General features: G+C 37.1%; 1 protein-coding gene, 1 non-coding gene and 1 pseudogene across 4 annotated transcripts in view; 2 read left to right on the forward strand and 1 right to left on the reverse strand.

The window, feature by feature from the left end:
• The window catches only part of PRKAR1B (protein kinase cAMP-dependent type I regulatory subunit beta), a 255,717-nt gene that overhangs the window by 70,981 nt on the left and 161,253 nt on the right, over positions 1–23,483 (reverse strand). For all 3 annotated transcript variants that reach the window (XM_074202616.1, XM_074202619.1, XM_074202617.1), the window contains one exon: positions 8,898–9,056. In XM_074202616.1, coding sequence (XP_074058717.1) covers positions 8,898–9,056 — 159 coding nt within the window. The remainder of the gene's footprint in view (positions 1–8,897; positions 9,057–23,483) is intronic.
• Positions 3,279–5,818, forward strand: LOC141503293 (large ribosomal subunit protein uL15-like; annotated as a pseudogene).
• LOC141503597 (U6 spliceosomal RNA) lies at positions 21,749–21,855 on the forward strand. The gene has a single exon (XR_012472943.1). It is a non-coding gene; the product is annotated as a U6 spliceosomal RNA (small nuclear RNA).

The raw sequence follows: 23,483 nt of genomic DNA on the forward strand, positions 1-23,483 counted from the left end.
AATGGGTTTGGCTAGAGAAGGGGCAATGGATCAGGAGAAGGTGATGGTCCTATCTATGGAAAAGAAAGAAAAATCTCAGTGAGTAATTAAAGGCCAGTTTAGGACATTGGGGAAAGAAGGAAACAAGCATTTATTAAATAATTACCATGGGTCAGGTACAGTGCTAAACACTTAATAGTGGTGGAAACAGTAGAGGTAGACAGAGAAGTGACTTGCTCTGGGATTATACAACTAGTAAATGTCTGAGATGTGTATTTGAACTTGAGTCTTCCTTAGTACCAGCCCTCTGTTCTTTCCACTGAACCTTCTAGCTACCTTCTTTTTTGGAGGGAGGCAATGTCAAAAGCCAAAAGAAACCTAGGATTGTATACTCTACCACAAAAATGTAGTCACCTTCATCTAGTGTATGATTAACATTTTATAGAGTTGCCTAAACATTTTTTTTTCTGGAGTTTTAAAAGTCTTGGTTTTCTACAATTTAATTGTATTTCTAGGAAATATGTGGCTAAGAATACAAAGGTAAAATAACAAAAATAAACTGTGGAGAATAGAGCATGAGAGAACCAGACAGATCCTGTATATTTGGGGTTTTCTGATTCCATATTTTAACCTTCCTACTCAACCTTTTATTTCCCTCCAAGAAGTTACCCAAACACTAGGTGACTTTACAAAGACTATAATATTTTTTTTAAGGTTTTCTTTTTTCGCAAGGCAACCGGGAGTTAAGTGGCTTGCCCAAGGCCACACAGCTAGGTAATTATTAAGTGTCTGAGACCGGATTTGAACCCAGGTAGTATTCCTGACTCCAGGGCCGGTGCTTTATCCACTGCGCCACCTAGCTGCCCTGGTCAGAGACTATAATATTGCTTCATTGTTCAATGTTAGTGGAAAGGGGCAAATAATACCATATATCTGGGGCTGGAAGGAATCTTCAAAACTTTATGGAAAATTATCTTGTTTTCCAAATAACAAAACTAATATCTAGAGAGGTTAAGTGACTTGTCAAAGGTTATAGAGATACAAAGGATCTGAGGTAAGATTGGAACTAGGTCATTCCATCCCAGAGTCAATACTCCTTCCATAATATTGTGCTTTCTCTTGTACTGTTTTTGCTGTGTAATAGGATGATATAGGAGTTCTACTGCAAAAACTAATCCCCAGTCTGTGAAAAAGTATAAAAAGCTCTAATAACATGAATGGTTTTCATGAGTCACATGCCTTATATTTTAGTGTACCTGATAAAAACCCTGTAAGTCAAGTTGTATCCCAAACTAAAATTTTATGATCAGTTAAATATGTTGGAAAAATAAAGAATGATAATGGAAACACTGACAGATCATTAACCACAACAGTTCTAAAGCATTTCACTAGTATGATAGATCATAAAAAAAGACTGCATTAAAAATTACCAGTTTTAAGATTAATTTGTAGTGGTATAAAAGACACATATAATCCTAATCCTTACAAATATAGCTATCTTTCTTACAATTGCTTAAAAGAAATTCCACTTTCTTAAGGCACTTTAAAATGCAGATGTCATAAAAAATTGAATTAATTCTAGGCACTTAAGGTTTGAGGCACTAAAGTATTGGAAAATAAAAGTGGTCCTTCTGATTTGAAATCAGTATAATTTTCATGCTCTTTTAAATGTGATTTCAATGGCTGCCAAATTACATTTTTGGTCATCTATTATCAATGGTAGGTCAAGATATGAAAGAAATGGATGTGGTCAAAAGAATGATGACCAATCAGGAGAAGAAGGCAGCACCACCTATGAAATTCCCTCTGCAGAAATGGAAATGTAAGAAAAATTAAGACTTTGGTTTAGCAAGTAAATATTTCTAAATTGGGTGAATAGATTGAAGGAAACAAGGAAGAAAAAAAGAAAAAGAAAGGAGATCAGTCCCATAACTGGGACAGAGATTATCTAGACTAAATAAAGTTGAAGCCCAGAAATTCTAAGGTACTCCCACAGGTAGTAAAAAGCAGATTCAAACTCAGATTTCTAATAGCAAAGAGCTTAAGTGGTTTCTCCTTTTTTTTCATTTTATATATGTGTGTGTGTATATATATATATATATATATATATATATATATATATATATATATATATATATGGATCATTCTTTCTTCTTTTATAGTAAGCCCCAGATTGCATAAAATGAGAGCAAGCACCCAGGAGGTACACAAATACTTGTCAGTGGTCCTAACCAGATCGTCAGTCAATGATATAAGACTTCTCTTATATCATTCTTCCCTGAGAAAGACAAATTTATCTGAGAATTCCTCCACCACAGACTGGCTATCACCAGAAAAGATGAGCTCTAACCACTAGACTATATGCTTTCCTAGTGTTTACAAAACCAAATATCTTTACAGTCATGCCCACAAGTATTCATAGTACAAAGGATTCTATATTAAAGAAAGGAAGCAAAAACTCCCTTTGTGGTTTTGAAACTGACTTGGATGCAAGGTTCCAGTCATAAAAAATCCATATTCAGAAACTACACAGTGGGTGAAAAAGGAAAGAAAAGAGGGAGAGGAAAAAGAAAGGGAGGAGAAAAAAGGGAAGGAGTAGAGGGAGAAGAGGAGGGGGAGAAAGAAAAGGGAAGAGAGAGAGAAAGGGGATAGTGAAAGGTGGGGAAAGGAAGAGAGAAAAGGGGAAAAACAGAAAGAGGAAGAGGGAGAAGGAGAAGGAAAATAGAAGAGGGAAAGGGAAAGGAGGAGAGGGAAAGAGGGGGATTGTGAAAGGGGTGAAGGGGAAAGAAAAAGGACAGAAAAGAAGAGGAAGGAGAGGAGAAAAAAGGAGTACAGGAAGAAAGGAAAAGGAAAAGAGAGGAAAAGGGGAACAGAGAAAGGAAGAAATAGAGTAAAAGAAAAGGAAAAGGAAAGGCAGGAGAAGGGCCGGGATGGTGAGGAGAGAATGAAGGGAGAAGGGAGGGAAAGAGGAATAGAAATATGAAGAAGAGGGAAAAGCAGAGGAAAAAAGAGGAAGGGAGAGGAGAGAAAGGGGGAGAGTAGAGAAAGAAGGAGAAGAAGAAAGGAGAAGGAAGAGAGGAAAGAGAAAGAGAAATAGAGAAAGGGAAGAAGAAGAAAAGAAGACCGAGAGAAGAGAAAAAGGGAGGGAAGACTAGAGAGAGAGAGAGGAAGAAGGGAGATTACAGAGGTTAGAGAGGGAAAGATGAAAAGAGAATGGAAAAAAGGAGAGGTAGGGCGAGGCGAAAGCCTTAAAGATCATCCCTTCTTCCCTCCTTTTCTCTTCTCCGCCGGCCAGCGACATGCCATCCCGACTGAGGAAGACGCGCAAGCTTCACGGGCACATGAGCCACGGCCACGGGCGCATCGGCAAGCACCGGAGGCACCCCGGGGGGACGCGGCAATGCGGGAGGCCTGCCACCACCGGATCAACTTCGACAAATATCATCCAGGTTACTTCGGGAAAGTTGGTATGAGGCACTACCACTTGAAGAAGAACCAAAGCTACTGCCCAACTGTCAACCTTGATAAGCTGTGGACACTGGTCAGTGAGCAGACCAGGATCAATGCGGCCAAAAACAAGGAGGGGCTTGCCCCTATCACTGACCTTGTTCGGTCGGGATACTACAAAGTCCTAGGAAAAGGGAAACTCCCCAAGCAGCCAGGCATCGTGAAGGCAAAGTTCTTCAGCAGAAGAGCAAAGGAAAAAATTAAAGGTGTTGGTGGAGTCTGTCCTAGTGGCATAAAAATCCAATGTTGTCAAATAAAACAAATGTCTTTATTAAAAAAAAATCATCCCTTCTTGATGGGAATTCAGGGAAGCCTGGAGGGAGATTTGCATGAAATGATGCTGAGTGAGATGAGCAGAACCAGAAAAACACTGTACACCCTAACAGCAACATGAGAGTGATGTTCAACCTTGAAAGACTCGCTCATTCCCTCACTGCAGCAACCAGGGACAATTTGGGACTGTCTGCAATGGAGAATACTATCTGTATCCAGAGAAAGAACTGTGGAGATTGAACAAAGACCAAGAACTATTACCTTAAATTTAGGGAAAACACCCTGATATTTTATTGTCTGATCTTGCTATCTCTTATACTTTATGTTTCTTTCTTAAGGATATGATTTCTCTCTCATCACACTCAATTTGGACCAATGTATACCATGGAAACAATGTAAAGACTGGCAAATTGCCTTCTGTGGGGGGGGGGGGGAGAAGTAAGATTGGGGAAAAATTATAAAACTCAAAAAAAACATTTCTTCTTCTTCTTCCTTTCCCCCCTTTTCTCAGTAAGCAGTATAATAGGAGCCAGTGAAGAAATTCTCCAAGAGGATCTTGAGATCAGTAGCCTTATTTTTGTTTGAACCTTGACTAAGGAAGGTCTTAAAAAAATAGAGTCAATGGTAGTCCAGTTGTGTACTGTCAGTGATGCCAGGAAGACTTTCCACCCCACTCAAAACTTCTTCAAATCAATGGAAGAACCACCAAGGGAACATTACATACATTAACAATAACACTGAGCTGATTAACAATAACACTGAGCTGATTAACTATGATGGATGCAGCTCCTCTCAGCAGTTCAGAGATCAAGGACAAACCTGGGAGACCTGTTAATCCATCCACATCCAGAGCGGGGGAAAATCTGAATGTGTATTATGTTCACTTTTTAAAAACTTCTCTTATGCTTTTCCTTACCATCTCATGGTTTTCTTTCTTTTCCCTTAGTCCTAATTCCTCTTATACAAAATGACTAATATGTAAATATGCTAAACATAAATATGCATGTACAACTTGTACCAGATTGCTCACTACCAAGGAGAGGCAGGAGAAAATTGTGTGACTTATAAATTTGCAAATGGATGAATGCTGAAAAACTACCATAGCATGAAATTGTAAAGATAAAATATCAATTAAAAAACAAAAATCTTCCTCAGACTAGGAGGAAATCAGAATTTGAACCTAAGCCTTCTGTCTTCAAATGCAGTCCTCTCTCTATAAAATGCTGTATCCTGCTTTCATTTGGTCCTCTCAACAATCCTGAGAGAAAGTAATAATTATTCACATCTCATAGGTGAGTTGATGAGTTACTCAAATCTCACAACTATTTCGGAGGCAGAGTCAGGCCCAGAATCCATGTCTTTGGATTACAAGTTCAATGCTCTTCCACTTAATAAATAACAGCCATCACATTTGGAAATAGGGGATTCTTGTTGTAGTACTGTACAAACACAAGTTCCTAACAACTTTGCTGTCCTCAATCCTAGACCTTCTTCTTATGACCTCTGTACCACACTTGGGAATCCCTTTAATTCTCATCTAGAAATTTAAGTTTCTCAGTTATGAATATAACCATCTTGAGGGTAGGAATTGTTTCATTTTTCAATTCCACATTCCTGGTATATATGAAGTGCTTACTATATACTCCTTAAATTTTAGAATGTAACTATCTCATAGGATTATAGCTCTAGAGTGGGAAGGGACTTTTAAGTCTTTCCTTTTACAAATGAGGAAACCAAGACCCACAGAATGCCCAAAGTTACAAAGGTAGTAGACACTAGCTGTGTGACTCTGGGTAAGTCACTTAACCCTGTTTGCCTTAGTTTCCTCATCTGTAAAATGAGTTGAGGAAGGAAATAGCAAACTACCAGTATCCTTGTCAAGAAAATCCCAAATGGGGATGTGGTGAGTCAGACACAATTGAAAAATGACTGGACAACAACCCAAAGGTAGCAGAACTACAATTGGAACTTGGTTTTAGTAATATGTTTACTCGGTGTTCCAGGTTCAGTGATCTATAGCCTGCTCCACAATGCCTGTTGGAGCTTAGCAAAAGAATAAACTCAGAAAAAAATAACTCCTCTAAAATATGTTACTGGGCCTTAAGTAAATGGCCTCAAAAATTTGACTAGAACCACAGATATTCCCTCAGAATTTAAGAATAAGAGCCTCAAGGAAGACAGACAACTGCATAATGCAATTGCCCATAAAAAATACACACAGAATCAGATTATCTGTTGTGCTGACAATCACCCCATGAACCCAGGGAAGCTGGTCCCTAAAATGCAACTTGGTATGAGAATCATAGGCAACCCTACGGTCTCCTAACAGAACCCAACCTGCTGGTCTTGTCTTAATCCCTGGAAACCAAAAGAGCTTCTTATTGGTCTATGAAGGTCACTGGGAAATTAAAATAGATTACAGTAGAAGCCAATGGTATTCAAGCTATGCTGTTATCATCCTCCTTCCAGAACAAAAAAGAATTCTTGAAATTACGTTTCTCTTTAGAGGAATTGCCTCTGGCAAGAGAGATATTCATCAAATGACTAGCTTCAGCAGGTTATCAACTAGAGATGGACATCTGTTCCTCAGCTCTGGGTAATCAAGTCTGACCAGTTCTTATACTTGGATATGAGTCCTTACAATAAAAGTGATTTAAAAAACAAAGTTGCATTGAGGCCACTAAAATTTCTGAAGTGCACTAATGTTCTTCTTGTTGATGACATGGAGGGAAAAATGCAACAGGATATAGGCAGGAAATCGTCTTTTCTGCTATAGATCAATCTCAGGCACAGTAGTCTAGGGGCATATCAAGCCTACTTTATCATTTACCAGGAATTGAATGTCCTCATTATGAGATCGGCTTGTTTACTAGGCTGTTCCCCCCCCCCCCACACTCCTGCTGCAAGCTGAAAGATAACTTGATTGAATTACTCTTGTGGCAGAGGAGGCTGGCCTTATTAGAAGCTATCATTTATTAAGCACCTACTATATACAAAAACTGTTCCGTCAACTTCTAATTCAAACTTAAAAGTACCAACTCTGACTAATGCTGGCTGACATTGGACAACTTAATCTCTCACAGCCCCCCAAACAACTCCAAAGCTATACATTTTCAAAACAATTGCTGATCTTTGGTAAAGGACTTTTTTTCCTTCCCTCTTAAGGAAATCATAGGTCTGGTTCCCCCAAAATATGAATGGACAGAGTGTTCAACCCTGTGTTGGGGAGGCCCTGCATTCAAATCCTACTTCTGTTATCTGTGACACCACTGGCTTCTCACTAAAGTTCTGTAAGCTGAGGCAGAGCTAAGATCATGTTATAGACTTTTGATCTATCCCAGTGGAGGGAGTTTCAGTATTAATGAAATCATAGCTGTTTGGCTCACTGGTCACCTAGGGAGAGTTAAAAGATTCTGGGACAGAAATTGAGAGACATCAAATAGGGAAATGTGTGCTCACCAAAATATTCATCAATGGACTATGGAAGATCCCAAATAGAAGAGAAATTCCTTATTGAAGGTAAAATTTTTCTAGATGTTGGCTGGTTGTAGATACTAAATGTGCTTACAATCCTAGAAGGGAACTATATAGAAAATACTAAATAGTTTATGTATAAAATGAATAAAAATTGGGCAAAGTTTTCACTGAGTCTAATAGGGCAAATATCACACATCTTGGTTTGCTGGGTTTTATTTTTAATTTAAGGTAGTTTTTTTTAAAAATACTTCTCCCAAATAATCAGGCAGAAAGTACTATGTAAAATCTGAGGGGTAAAGTATCCTTAGATAGTCATATTAATCCTACTGATAATAAAACCAGAAGTGATACAGTCTCTAATTTCTCCAAGGCACCTCTGGAGAATCACCACTGTCCTCAAAGAAAAAAAGAAAGATTAAGAAGATAGCATCCCAATACAGCCCTCTATTTCTCCTATTACTGACTTTCCAACCTTCAGATTCATCAAGGGGAGAGCAATTATGAAAGTCATTGACATTGCCACTTGGCTGACCACATTTCTTCCTTTCTTCTTGAAAGGTTAGTTCTTATTTCACTGCTGTAACATTTCTCTTCTCCGCCCTCCCCCAACCTCATAACATGTGTCTGATGCTAAAGGACAAAGGAATCTTAAAGTCTCAGGGATTTGCAGGATATATGTCAAGTACTGTTTTTCTAAAAAGGGGATTTAGTGCTCATGGAAAGTATTATTTTCCAGATAAAGTTCAGTTAAAAAGAATGGCTAACAGATGGGGAGTCTAGTGCTGTCAAAGGAATGACTGAATGAGGAAGAATTATCAGATGAGGTCCCATGAGGTGGGACCAGATTAGAGACACAAAACAGTTTTGTTGCTTTCTCTGTTGTATCTAAAACATCAATTGAAGAAATTCATTGTAACCTATTGAAGTGATATAGTGGACAGCCTCTGGAACACATATAAGGGACCAATTCAGGGAGATCTATTGGCAACATGTGGATTAGGATACCTAAATGAGGTCTAGTCGGCATCCTACTGTAATTGTTTCATAAAATATTGACCAAGTTAAGAATTATGCACAGTCTTCGACTCATAAAACAAAAGTAATTCATGTCCTCCATGCCTTTTTTTTTTTGCAGGGCAATGGGGTTAAGTGGCTTGCCCAAGGCCACACAACTAGGTTATTATTAAGTGTCTGAGGCCGGATTTGAAGTCACTGTACCACCTAGCTGCCCCTTCCATGCCTTTTTCTGAGAACATTTTGCTATACAATGTTGGCATTTACAAAGACTGAATGAAATGATGGCAAGAATGGTAGTTTTGGGAGTTGGAGACTCAGACACTAGCTGGGTGATTCTGGTCAAGTTACTTAACCTTCACCAACCACAATTTCCTCATCTGTAAAATGGGGATAAATAATAACATCTCCCTCACAGGGCCATTGTAAGAACCAAATGAGATATTTGTAAAGAAGCTAGTATCTAGTATCTAACACATAGAAGGCATTAAGAAATGCTTGCTATTATTGATGCAGATAATACCCACTGCTTCTATGTCCATGAAAGTAATCAAAATTTGTGAAATGGTTAATCTTAACTATGATGGAAATTCAATTCAAATTCAGCAATCTTGGTCTAATTAGGTATGACATAAAAAAGGACTCACCATCAAAATGCGCCTGTAGCTATCCCGATCAATGCCCCAAAGTTTGAGGTCAGTCTTGGCTTTGACAGTGGCAGCCCTTGGTGTGCCATAGATCAGGGCAAGTTCTCCAAAACTGCCTCCTTCTCCAATGTTGGTCACCCATTCCATATTCACATATACCTTCAGAAAATAAGCAGAAAAAGAAAAAAAAGGAATACAAATTAGAGAATTTTGCTATTTTTCCCTGATGCTTAATCTGAAAAGTCAATAATCCTTCCTTCTCTTCTTCTCTCTTCCCTATCCTCTAACAAAATCTAGAATAGAAGAAGCAAAGACAGTTTCTTTGGTCCATCATAAAGGAGTGACAACCAGCTCTATGGATAGAATTTCAAGACCCCTAGCTGGAAAACACTGATTGTATTGATGGGATGACTTCCTTTGTTTCTGTGTTCCTTCATTCCTTCCTTCCTTATTCCTTGCTTTCTTCCCTCCTATAGGCTATTGGTTTCAAGCCTCTTTTTTTGGTCTTCCAACAGAATCAGCAAGTCTGATTGGCATGTCAGCCTTTAAGTAGCAATGTCAAAACCAAAAGATGAGTTGATAATTTTGATGAGGTTGAGAATTAGCAGATTGGGAGCTTAAGAACAAAACAAAACAAATCAAAAAAAGATGAAACCTTTTCTGCCAGGTCCATCTGAGTCCTGAAAGTAATTTTTAAGTATATACTTTAATTAATCCAAAGACTATTGGAGCTATGGCAGAAATTCTAAACAGAGCTCCTCAAACTATTGGTTAGCCTCTGACTATCTCATCACTGTTTGAATTATTTAAAAAAATTTTACTGATCCTCTTTTAAAAAAATTACTGTCACTTCCAACTCACCTTCCAATGTATAGATAAGTATTGTCCAGTAAAACAAATAAATATGCTGGCCAGGTTTGAAAATGTATGTCTCATTCCATACCTCTGGTCTACAGCTCTCTGGGGGACTGGCAGGGAGGAAGGGAAAGGGAGAACCACTGACTATCAATTTGGTTTTTAATTTATTTTCCCCCCAGAAATTGTATTCTTTGGACTTCTCCATCCTGACCCCAGGAATCTTATCCTAGAAAACTACATCAAATCTGGAATTCACATCTCATCAATACCCTCTGCCCTTAGGATGACTCTAATTAAAGGGTGGAATATGGGAGGGTGTTTGGAGGAAGATCTACTTCCAAAATCTCTATTTAAGGAGGGCACTCAGTCAATCATCTCTTCATTTCCCACTTGGCTGCACTCCTTTGTATTTCTCCATCATGCCCCCAACAGTGGGCACCCTCTCATACCCAATTCTCTTTACAACTTCTTTGTGTATGATGTCTTCCACTGTTGGATTGTAAGCTATTTGAGGGTAGATACTATTTTTTTTTTGCCCCAGAGCTTAAGGAACATAGAGTTTTTGGCATTAAGTAGGTGCTTAAGGCTTATTGACTGACTTTTTAGAAATCATGATTGTCTTGTATGATTACAGAGAAGTGAAATTTTTCAGTGTTATTTTTCTTTATATTCTCAGGGTCATTCTGTAAATCATTATCCTAATCTGTTTACTTCCATCTGTACCAGTTCAAAGAAGTCCTTTTAAGTTTCTCTGAATTCATGTTTATTATTTTTAAGATAATGATATTCTATTCCATTTATATGTGACATTTTAATCAGTCATTTCATTTCTTTGCTTTGATAAGTGTGGCTGTAAATATTTTTGTATATATATATAGGACCATTCCCTCTTTCTTTGACCTCTTAGTCAACCCTTAATTTCGTTGAAGAAGAGAATGTGCTCCGGAGAGGTTTTCTTAAATTCCATCCTAACTGAAAATTCATAATCATTTGTTCCTAGAATATTAAAAATAGACTCTTCCTATCTTCATCTTTTATTTAAAAAATATTTATTTAGTACCTACTACAAGTCAAGCATCTTCCTAGGCAATGGACTTAAACAAATTTTAAAAAGGAGGAAGAAAAGGAGCAGAGGAGGAAGAGAAGGACAAGGAGGAGGAAGAGAAGAAAAAAAGAAGAGCCACCTCATGTCCTCAAGGAACACACAAGATAGACACAAATTAATTGTGTTCAAATGTGATAAGTGCTTAAAAGCCAGCAAATTAATAATTGGGAAATACTTACTTTCACTTTTCTTGTCATTGAAACCATTATTCATATACTTTTACTGCCTACACCCACTTCCATAGTATCTCTTTCCACCTATCCACCCTATGGATGTTTTTTTTCTGCTCCTACCAACTCCTGAATGAATGCTGATGCCCTCTGGAAATTACTGATATTGATGTCTTTTCTCTTATTAACAGCAAGCTCTAAAGTGCTTTGGGTGTCAAGGATGAATGGAATCACTATGACTCTGCTATTTCTGCTAAGCTGTATCAGACCAGAGGTCCCTTTGGACAAGATTCCTTTTCAACCTATGTGGGTTGATGTACTATGCATTGACTGTGCAATTTGAATTCAATCTAAGAATAGCACTAATTGTTTATTATGCCACTATTATGCAGCTTCAGTTACTATAAATTGACACAATGCATTCTTTATTCTCTCAGTGTGTCAATGAGCTCAAAGAATAGTACCCATTAGCAAAATGGGTGTATATGCAGGAGAGAATTTATTCCAAATGATTGTGGAAGCTGTTGTGATTGAAATCAATGAAGGATTATCTTTGTAATAATTGAAAATACAACCAGTAGTGCATATTTTTAAGAGATAGCTTGATCTAGATTTGTGGATTCCCTTCCCCCCCTACTATTCCAATGATTGGGCTACTGTCCTTCATTTAAAAATTAATTTAAAGAGTCAAAGAGAAGCAACATTTTATATAGGTTGAACAGAATTTAAGGAGTTCATCTCCCTTCAAGTAAAGCTTCAATAGATTTAATAAGTCAGAAAAGTATTTCACCTCCCAGACTGAGTTATTTAGTCCAAGTTTCATAATATCCAATTCCTGCTCATTCCATCCAGGGTACACAGAGAGAGCAAGGATGGGGCACTTCTAATTAGATGGCCAGGATGAATAAACAGACTGCATTAACTGAACTCCCACACAACTGGCAAGAAGTTAGCAGTAAGTTGATATTCAGAGGAGAGGAAGGACCCTATTCCAGGTTAGGCAGCTCCATAAATCTGAATGCAATTGCATTCTTAACAGGGGAGATTGAAAAAGTTGAAGGAAAAAAGATTTTTTACTTCTTAATTTCTCAAGAATAACAAGACAGAGATCTTGGGAGGAGGAGTTGTCTTGGTTGGTATCTTTAAAAAATTAAAAATCCTTTTTTTAACAACATAGTACTTCTTCTAAAGCTGGAAAAATTCTCAGAGATCATCTAATCTAACTTCCTCACTTTGGGTCTATTTTCTCATTCATAAGAAAGTGACTGGCTCAGGGTCACACAATAGTAGAGATAATACTAGACCTAAGCTTTTGATTCTCAACCAAGCAGTGACTAACCACTCCCTACACATACACACCTTCACTCCTCCATGGTTGTTTAATACTCCTTAAACAATTACCTACCAGATAAGCATGTCAACTCACAGAAAACGTAGTCTCAGGCAAAACTGTAAAGTCAGTTACAGTGTAAATTTTTTCCTCTCTTACCCTTAATTCTGAAAGCCATCTTTTTTTTTAATTGCATAGATTTTCCTCTGTATGTCTTTCTTACAACCTCCAGAGAACCACCTCTTATAACCAATAGTGCGCTGATATATGTCTAAGAACTGGATCCAAAAAATAATTGTATGCACCACCAATATAAGTGCAAGTTGTATGAACATTTTCTCTATCACTTTAAGACTAGAAAAGCAGCAAAACAATAAATCAAGCCTTGATTTGTAACATTTGAGGCATAAAAATTCATAGTGAAGATTTGACAATTAAATCTCCCAAGCCAGTACAAGTTTTTCCAGCTCACACTTGCTTACTAGAGATTAATTTTTTTAAAAAATTAATTTAAAAAGATGGAGAAAAAAAGGAAAAAATTCAGCAAAATGGAACACATTACTGACATTACATGCTATGTTCCACACCTCTGCAGAGAAGTAGGGAGAGATCTTCTCATATCTTCCATGAAGTCATTGGTAATAATGAATCTGTAGTCAATGTGTTACCCTGCAGAGTAATGTATTTGCAAGCAGGATTCTCAGGAGACAATGTTTAACCCAGAGGGAATAACTGAAATGGCAGAAATTTTCAGGTACATTTGAGGTACTTAATGTGCCTCAAAAATCAAACCAATTAGCATTATGAGCCCAGCTAATCACCCATCCCAGTCTTCTGTTAAGAGATCCTTTCATAGATGGTTCTACCAGGAGATTACTAAAAAGTGTACCTCATATCTATACTTGGCTCTCTACAGTGATGCCAATCCTCTCCACCAGTATCCAAGGATTCAATGGCCCAGCCCCCATCTCCTGAACCCTCTTTGACAATTTCTGGGTTTTTTTCCAAGCCCTACCCCTCTCTGCCCTGCTCTCTCTTTCTTTCTTCAAATATACTCCTTATACTAAATACAATGATCTAAATTTTGTATCTATTGCTACTTTCTCTTATCATGTCCCTCCTCTACTTTCTCAAGGTTTGACACATTCAGGTCCCTGGGACTTCAGACATTCTCCTTTGTATGTATCCTAATAAAGCTAGATAACTTTATTTCTTTCAACATTCCAATTTATTATTTATTTATTTTTGATATTCTTTTTAAATTTTGAGTTCCAAATTTTCTCTCTCCCTGGTTCCCTTTCTCAAACCTACTGAGAAGGCAAGCAATAGTTTTATCAATTTTACATGTAAAATCATGTAAAACATATTTCCATATTAAAGCTGGATAACTCTACAGGTTGATTGTTCCTTTAAGGATCTAGAAGAAAAGTTCTAGTTTCATAGCCTGCTCCTTCTAAAACAGACTCTGATATCCCCACTTAAAGACTTTGTTTCTTGTATACAGATTTGAACATATATGTCCTTAAATAGCAATAAATATACTAAACTGGCATTTATATAGTACTTTAAGTATGTTCTGTTATCTTCTTTGAGCCTAACAACAATCTTACAAGATGAGAATGACAGGTATTATCATCATCCTCATTTTACTAATGGGAGACCAAGACTGGGAAAGATTATGAATTGTCCATAGTCACAGTTATAAAAAGTCAGAGGCAGGATCTGAAGCCAGGCCTTTCTGTCTCTAGACTCAGACCCTTTAATGAAGCAGCTAGGTAGTGAGATGTATAGAGCACTAGATTTGAAACTCAAGAATCTGAATTCAAAATTTGTCTTAGACACTATTATCCATATTGTGCTAGATAAGCCATTTAACTTTCTTGGTCTACTTGTCTATAAAATAGGCATAATATTAGCATCTACCTCACAGGCTTATTATTGTAAGGTTCAAATAAAATAATATATGTAGAACTCTTTGCAAACCTTGAAGAGCTACATAAATATGGACTATTACTATTATCATTAATGCAAACCAACACCAACATAAGTATATTATATAGCCAGGTTAATGGCTCCATCATAGATGGTGGGAGTCTATATTTACAGTATCATCTGCCCTGGGATTGGATAGAGTTTAAGACCAAGGACAACAAAGGAAGACAAAGCAGGGGAAATAGGACTAAGGTTTTTCTCAGTTGTAAATCAAGAGATAGTTTATGGCATATGCAATCAGAAGGGGGAGGTAACTGCTTCACCAATTAATATTTTCTATTCAATGCTGAATGTGCCAACACTGAACTGGGCTTATATGGAATATAATAATAATAATAATAATAACAGTTAAAAATAACAGCAGCTAGAATTTATATAGCTCCTTAAAGTCTGCAAAGAGCTTAACAAATGTGATTTTATTTGATACCCTGGGAGGTTAAGTTCCAGTCTTATCCTTAATGAAGAATCTGAGACAAACAGGCTTGCATTGCTTTCTAAAGTTTAATGTTTATTACTTTCAATATGAGATTATGGTGATATTCTAAATGAAATAGAAGCTGGCATGAAAGATGTACATTCATAAGTGATACTAAAGCAATAGGCAGGGATTGGGATAGTGCAGGATGAATGTCAGCTGGCTCCTTGGTAATTTTCATAGAGGAGATAGTGCCTGAGTTGGGCTTGGATGATATCCTGTATCATCCTTATTTGCAGCTATCACTGGATGCTTCTTGCTCACTTCATCTGCTCCACTAGCTGAATCATACAGGTGTTAAATTAGTTATTCCTAGAACATTAAAAGTCTCAACTCTCCTTTTACAAATGAAAAAATTAGGGTTTAGAGACTAGCAGAATAGAATCAGATCTCCTGAGTCTACTCAAATTTAGGAATATTTCCCTAGGTGTTGAATTTCATGTGAAGAGTTAACAGAAGGAGAATATTCACACTAAATCTGAGAGACCAGTCTTGTCTCTCCCAACAATAAACCTCTTAATTAAACCTATTAACTTCCAGGTACCATTAAAGGCTCTAGAGATACAAAGACAAAATGAAAATATTTCCCACCCTTAAGGAAATTATATTGGCATAGAAGTTTGTTTGTTTATCATGGGGGTAGCATGATAGAACTTCACATTCAGAAGATTTCTATTCTTTCCAGCTTTTAAACAGCTAGGTGGTAAATTAGATAATTCTATTCACTGGATCTAGAGTCAGGAATGCCTGGGTTTAAATCCAGCCTCAAGCACATAGTAGCTGTGTGACCTTGGATAAATCATTCAATGTCTGTTTATATCACTTTCCTCATTTGTAAAATAGGGACAATAATAATAATAATAACAATACCTACCTCCCAGAATTGTTTTGAGTATCAAATTAAATAATAATTGTAAAGTTCCTAGAACATAGTACGAGTACATAAATGTTAGATAGTATTATAACTACCATTCACAATGGTACTCCCCTTCCTAGATATCCTTTTGAAATTTAATAAACCCTACAAGATCTAATTCAAATGAATGAATGAATGAATGAAAAACTATATATTAAGTTTCACAGTAGGAGTCAAGTACAGAAATGAGTGATGGGAGTTACAAAAAGTAACCTATCTCAAGAAATTTACATTATAATGTAGACTACACAAAATGGTCCAGAAAGTTAGAGAACTAGTGATAGTCTCCATCCAGGAACAATGACAAAGTTGGTTCATGGTTTCAAAACAGGAGGGAAGGGAAAGAGGAAGAAAAATTAAAATATAAAGGCACTGGAAGAAGTGGCCAAGGATGAGGAGAGGACCAGAAGGTAATGAGTGAAATGAAGCTGAAAATAGTGCTCAGAGAGAGGCAGTCAGGAATCCATAAATATGAGCCCAAGGGTAGAAGTTTCTCCAGGGTAAAATAGGCAGGGAGGATGAGAAATGCTGCATCCTCCATGAAATCTTCCTTGATCTCCCTCCCTCTCTTCAACTATAAGTTTCACAGGAATTATTGTAATTTCCTAACCAATCTTCCTGCCTTCAGCCTCTCCTTTCTTTAAGAAATTCTTTACATTCAAGCTAAATAATCTCCCTTATACATATATATGTTTAGGCCTGAACATGCTATTTCTTTTCTGAGAAAAACTGATTCCCTCTCTTTAAAGTTAGCTCTCTTAGTTGAAGATTTAGCTATATCAGTAGATCATTATGAAAATGGATTTGTTTTTTTTAAAAGAAATATAATAAGTTAGAACAATCTTAATCCAATATTTGGACCACTGTGGCATTTCTGGGGAAAATTCAATCTTTTTCCTACTGTTATTGAATACAATGTTGTTTGGGGCAACAGAAACACACCATATAATGGTGCCATATAATGGCTATTTAGCAGGAGAATTGGCTTTTGATTGGAACATTTCACATTTCAAGACAGCACTGTGTATATACACAGCCCTGTATGAGCTGTAACAAAAGGAAAGTATTTCCAGCAGAGACAATGGAATTAAGCAGAAGTGTTGTTTCCACTCTGTTTACTCTTCTTCAGAGTCCACACTTACAGAAAAACTACCACTAGGGAATTCCACATCAGGGGAAGCACTGCCCTTTCTGAATTCACTTTATGGAACTGGGAACACAAATCAAATCTCTTTGGGGTGGGTTCTTCTTTTCTTCCAGTGATTATGAATTCCCTTCTCCTGCCCCTCCCTAAGGCAATGCTCATAGCACAAAAAAATAAATAAATAAAAAACAAACAAACAAAAAAACCCTCTTCAGAAAGGGCCAAAGTGAAAACAGAAGTGCTTTCTCTAGGACACTAAATGCTCCTCCTCTGTCCCATTCATCCACCAGCCTCAATTACACAACTAGGTTAGAAGAAAACTGATTGCCACCATGGAAAAATGCTCAAAGATGGGATATTTGTACACAATTACCCATTCTTGTAAATATTTCCACACTTTCACATGCTGGTTAGGTGTTTGCTAAAGAACATGTCACAAAATGACACAAGAAAGGGAGCTATAAATCCCCCTTCTATCTGCACCAAGAATAAAGAATTGAAAGCCAGTTATAGGCTAGTGGAGAGAGCAAGCTCTCACATTGATTATGTGACCTCTCAGCATGTCACTGAAACTCTCAGTGTTTCCAGTATCGAGGTGCTACAGGGGATAGAGAGCTGAGTCTGGAGTCAGGAAGACTTGAGTTCAAATTTGACCACAGACACTTTCTAGCTGTGAGACCCTAGATAAGTCATTTGATTTCTGTCGTTTCCTCAATTGTAAAATAGGGATTAAAAAAAAGCACCTACCTCACAGGATTATAATGAGGATTAACTAGGACAATGTTTGTAAAGTACTTAACATGATGTCTGTCTGGCATACATTAGGGGTTCTTATATAAATCCTTATTTCTTTCTCCCCCCAAAAAGTCACTAAGACTGTAAATTCCATAGCAAGTGCTGATCTACATGAGTACAAGATGATTTCACACAGAGTTCTCTATACCAGTGAAATCATTTATCTGGAGAGAGACAGACAGACAGACAGACAGACAGGCAGACAACAGAGATAAAGTGTGAGAGACAAAAACAAAGAGACAGACAGAAAGACAGGTAAACAGTAGAGACAAAGACAAAGACAAAAACAGAGATGGAGTCAGAGAACAAGAGACTCATAAAGACACACAGAAACAGACAGAGAGAGAAAAAGGGACAGAGACAGAGAGATAGAGACAAACAGACACAGACAGAGAGAGCAAGAGAGAGAGAGAGACACTGAAATACAGAGGCAGAGAGTGTGTGTATGAGAGAGAGAGAAAGGGAAGGAGACAGACAGACTGAGAGACAAAGAGAGGGACATTGACAGAGAGACAGAGACAAAGACTCAGAGAGAGACATAGAAAAAGGGAGAGGGACAGGAACAGAGCCAGAGATGGAGACTGAGAACTACAGAAACCTGGTTTTAATTCTCAGTCCAAAGCTGAAACATTTAGGCTATGTAAGTCACTTAAGCACTGATGCCTCATCTATAACATGGGAATAATAAAATCTAAACTTTCTTCTCACCTCACAGGACTACTATGACGAAGGCACTTTGACAATTATAAAACATTGTAAAAACTTGAGGAAAATACAGGATAATACAATGGACAAATAAGGGATAGTGGGAGCTAGGAAAAGCTGGGTTCCAGTGCAGTCTCTGACATATACTTGCTAAGGGACTCTGGGAGTTCCCTATAAAAATGAAATCCTAGGTGTACTTTCTAAAAAAATTATTCTTGCCAGACAGACATGATGGCGAAAGGTTGACTCTTTCCCCTGGAGAGACTGACATCAACAGATTGCTGGAGCTTGGGAATTCTGAAGTAAAGTAGGTTAAAGGCATTAAATTGAGCCTCAGTAGGGTTAATCCCCAATATTAGAAGATACTAGGCTGCTTACAGAGGGAACAAACTGGCCTAGATCAGAAATGGAGAAAATCAAAGTTGCCATGACAATCAGTGATGACAATCTGGCCTTTGACTAGGCACTGCACTACTAGTTTAGAAGAGATACAGAGCCACAGTCCTTAAAAAAATCACTCTTATTTCCAGTTGTTACAGAGGAAAAGTAGTTTAGGCAGCACACAGGTTAAAGGACAAATTTGTAAAGGAATCATAAGGTGGAGTTGAAAGTGAAAGCTATGACAAAGTCATCTAGGGCAACATCAAATAGAAAACACACAGATTAACCTCCGATGGGTTTCATGGATACTGCCCAACAGAATTTGGGGGTGGAGTGGTGGTGGGAAGGTACCACTTTAGTTTATGATTTACACCACTTTCTCTGAGTCATCAATCATACAGTTATTTAGAAGACAAAATCTATTCTACTATCATTTTGGAAAATTGGGGGGATAAAAGCTTGAACTTTCCCAAATTATAGATGCTCAGTTTAGTGATAGCATCCTGTTTAGCACAACTGGTTTTTACACCTTCAACCAGAAATGTGGTTTTAAACCTCAAGAGAAGATCAAGGTTCAGAGCTTAGAGTTCCCTAGCCAAAGAAAGGAAATTGCTTTCTTCTAAGACCCTAGAACACCGACCCAAGTTGCTCCACTCTTTTCCATATCTAGAGAGCTTTGAATGCACTATCTCCTTAAGTTAGGAACAAAATTATCCTAGATTAAGTGCTATCAGAGTCAGGAAGAGAGGAATTTGAATCCTGCCATAGACACTTACAAGCTGTGTGTCCCTGAACAAATCACTTAACCTCTAATTGCTTTAATTTCTAATTGTATAAAATGATGATTCAAGGGCCCTTATAGTCCCTTCTAGTGCTGAATTTACGATCCTATGATCTCTCTTAAAAGAAATCTTTAAGACTGATTTTTAAATAAAAATTGACTTTTAACTAAATTAATTTTAAAATACCACCTACCTCTTCCTTCTTCTGGCTCATGTTCACAATTAACTTTTACTGTTGGCTTCCTAGAAGCAGCTTAGGTAGACAATAGATAAGAGTGCTGAGCCTGAAGTCAGGAAGATTCATCTTTCTGAGTTCAAATTTGGCCTCAGACACTTGCTAGATGTGTGACTCTGGGCAAGTTACTTCACTCAATTTACCTCAGTTTCATCATTTGTAAAATGAGCTAGAGAAGGAACCGGCAAATCACTCCAGGATCTTTGCCAAGAAAACCCCAAATGGAGTCACCCAGAGTCACTCATGACTAAAACAAATGAAAAACAAAAGTCAACCCTCCTGGTTTACTTTTCTCTCCCATTTGGGAAAGAAGTCAAGGGCAAGACTCCTGGCAAGTGACCCACTAAAAGACTAAAGTCATCATAAGACTTTCTGTACTGTGGATCTGATACGGGCTAATAGTAGGTTTGAGAGAGGCAAGAGATGGAACCAAGAACTCATCATTAAATTAGTGAAAATAAAAACCTAAACTGGTCAAAAAGACAAAGTGTATGATTATTTTGTAGAGTGAAGTAATTGAGTTAATAGGCAACAATGGGATCCTAAGAGGGTCAAAGAATTGTCATTGACCTGGGGATCAAGAAAGCATGGAATCATAGAAAGAATACTAGATTTGCAGTTTGGAATCCTAAATTTAAATCCCAGATCTATTAATAACCAATATGATCTATTGACTGTTGTGATAGGCATGTCATTTTAGGCACTTTCTGTGTCTGAATTTCTTCATCTATAAGATGGGGAATAAAACTAAATAAATCCTAAAGCTCGATTTCCCTATCTAAAAATGAGCTGGAGAAGGAAACTGCAAACCAATCAATCCAATATAATTGCCAAGAAAATCCCAAATGGAGTCACAAAGAGTAGGATGTGAAGAGAAAGATAGAGGACAACAAAAAAGGTTTCTTTAGTATTTAAATCATAGGATCAAATGGAACCATGGTCTCAGATCAAAAGAAGTCAAAGCTAAATCAGCTGAGAATACAGTTTTTAATGCTAGTGGTTGTAGCTAGCTAAAGATGGAATTCTTCACCCACATCATCCCTAACTCCACCCCATGAATTGCTGTAAATGTCTGTTCATCTCTTCATAATCGTGAAATGAAAGAAGCTGTATTGAGACCAATTGCAGATCACTGCCCATGATCATCTTTGCTCTTTGTTCAAATTATTCTTTCTTAATGCAAGCTTTTTCTTAAGGAAGTTATATGTCTCTATATCTATTCCATATCCTATGCTCAACCCTCTTCCTTCTTGTCTCATATTCTTTTTTCACAACATGAAACCTATCTACGTAAACCTTTTACATGACCAGACTTAAACTGTGATTCACTGTATATCAGTATTTGGACATCGTGTTTCTTCCAAGAGAATCTGTGTATCTGACCTGTAGTTCTGTGCCTTATTAAATTATAACAACAACAGTAATAGCTGTATTTACATACAGCAGCTTGGTGGTGAAGTAAATAGAGACATTAAGACTTGTTCTGGAATCAGGAAGACTCATCTTACTGAGTTCAAATCTGGCCTCAGATTTATGCATTTATCATAATAGCACTGGGAATTAGATGTATTTATGATTCTCATTTTCTAGATAAGAAAGGAAGGCAAAGAGAGATTAAGACTTGAAGTGGGATTTGAATTTAAGTCTTCCTTACTCCAGCACCCAGGGTCACCTAGGTGCTTCTTATAAGTTTCCTGAGGGCAAGAAAATGATTTTATTTGACATTTTATTGAGTCAGATATAGTTTTAAGCTTGGAGTAAAGATGAGAGGAGAACTGGGTTTCAAAACTCCTTCAAATATTAAGATAATGGGTGATTACAATGCAAATCTTTTAATAATCTATTGTTTCAATTTCCTCATCTAGCGTAATCACTACTCCACAGAATTGTGTGAGGAAAGTCTTTTTTCCAACCCTAAAGCACCATATAAGTTTGAGCTGCCATTACTGCAAAGTCTCATTCTGTGCTCACTTTGGCAGCACTTATACTAAAATTGGAACGATACAGAGAAGATTAGCATGGTCCCTGTGCAAGGATGACACACAAATTCGTGAAGCAAAGTCTTATTTCAAGTGTTGAGAATGACAAAGCACTATAAAGTTCAGAGGAAAGAGAGAAGACTTCCATTCCACAAGTCCTTATTAAGCAACTTCTAAATATTAATGCTATATAATATTTATAAATAAACTTAATTGGGTGCTGAGAAGTCAAAATTGGTAGGTTTTGTCTTTTTTTTTAACACAGTGCCTAGTAATCTAGGCAGGGTGGAGTTATGTATAGAAGAAAATATGATGTGAAAGATAATGCAATAGACACAACAAAGGAGATACAACAACACAAACTTCTCTGGGAAAATTTAAAAAGAGAGATCGTTTTCATTTGAGGTAAACAGGGCAGCTGTATAGAGTTAAAGTGCTAAATGAAGGATTTCAGTCAATGGAGATAAGAAAGGAGTTTAAGGTCGAGGGATACAAAGAGGTGGGAGAATACAAAATAGAAAGGGGAAACAATTTGCCTAATTTGCTGTACTGTCTATAACGAGCCTGGCCAAACTGTCCTAACTTTGCAACTCTGCTCTTGGTAGCTCTTTCAATCTATGAAAGAGAATTGGGATGGGGACAATAAATCAATCAATCAATAAACACCTTTTAGGTACCTACAAAGTATCAGGCACTATATTAACTACTGGAGATTCAAAATTAGGCAAAAGATAATCTCTTCCCTCAAAGTTATCTACAAAATAAATAGAAAATAACAGAAAAGAGTTACTGGGAATAGGAGGGATTGAAGAAGACTTCTTGTAGAAGGTGGGGTTTTAAATGGAACTTGAAGTGTTGGGACTCCCTCCACCAAAGCAGAACAGTATCTTTTCTTCAGTTAATTAGTAATCCAGCAATACCACTACTAGATCTGTATTCCAAAGATCCCAAAGTGATCATAAGAAAAGGGAAAAAGTCCTCATGTATAAAAATATTTATAGCAGCTATCTCTGTAGTGGCAAAGAATTGGAAATTGAGGGAATGTTCATCAATTAGGGAAGGGCTGAACAAATTATGGTATTTGGATGTGTTGGAATACTTTTGTTCTGTAAGAAATCATGAGGGATGGGACTTCAGAATAGCCTGGAAAGACTTACATGAACTGATGCTGAGTAAAGTGGACAGAACCAGAAAAACACTGTACACATTAACAATAACATTGTATGATGATCAACTCTGATGGCCTTGCTCTTCTCAGTTGTACAACAAAGATAATTTAAAGGACTTGTGAGGGAAAATACCAAGCACCTCCAGAGAAGGAACTATAGAGTCTAAATATAGACCAAAGCACACTATTTTCAACTTCCAAAATTTGTTTTATGTTTTATGTTTTTTCCTTTCATGCTTTTTCTTTTTATTCTGATTCTTCTTTTACAATATGATTAAGATGGAAACATATTTCACATAGTTATATATGTATAACCTATATTGGATTATTCTCTGTCTAAAGGAGTGGGGAGGGACAAAAATGTGGAACTCAAAAATCTTACCAAAAAAAAAGATCACTAAAAAAACTTCCTTTACATGCAGTCATAATTTTAATTAGTTTTAGAGAACTGCCAGGAATACTGAGGATTAAGTGACCTGTACATAAAGATATTATGTATCAAGAAATAAAATTTGAATTTAGGTCTTCCTGCAAGTGCAAAAAAGTATAAA

Source organism: Macrotis lagotis, chromosome X (assembly GCF_037893015.1).
Source record: "Macrotis lagotis isolate mMagLag1 chromosome X, bilby.v1.9.chrom.fasta, whole genome shotgun sequence".
Taxonomy (NCBI): Eukaryota; Metazoa; Chordata; class Mammalia; order Peramelemorphia; family Peramelidae; genus Macrotis; species Macrotis lagotis.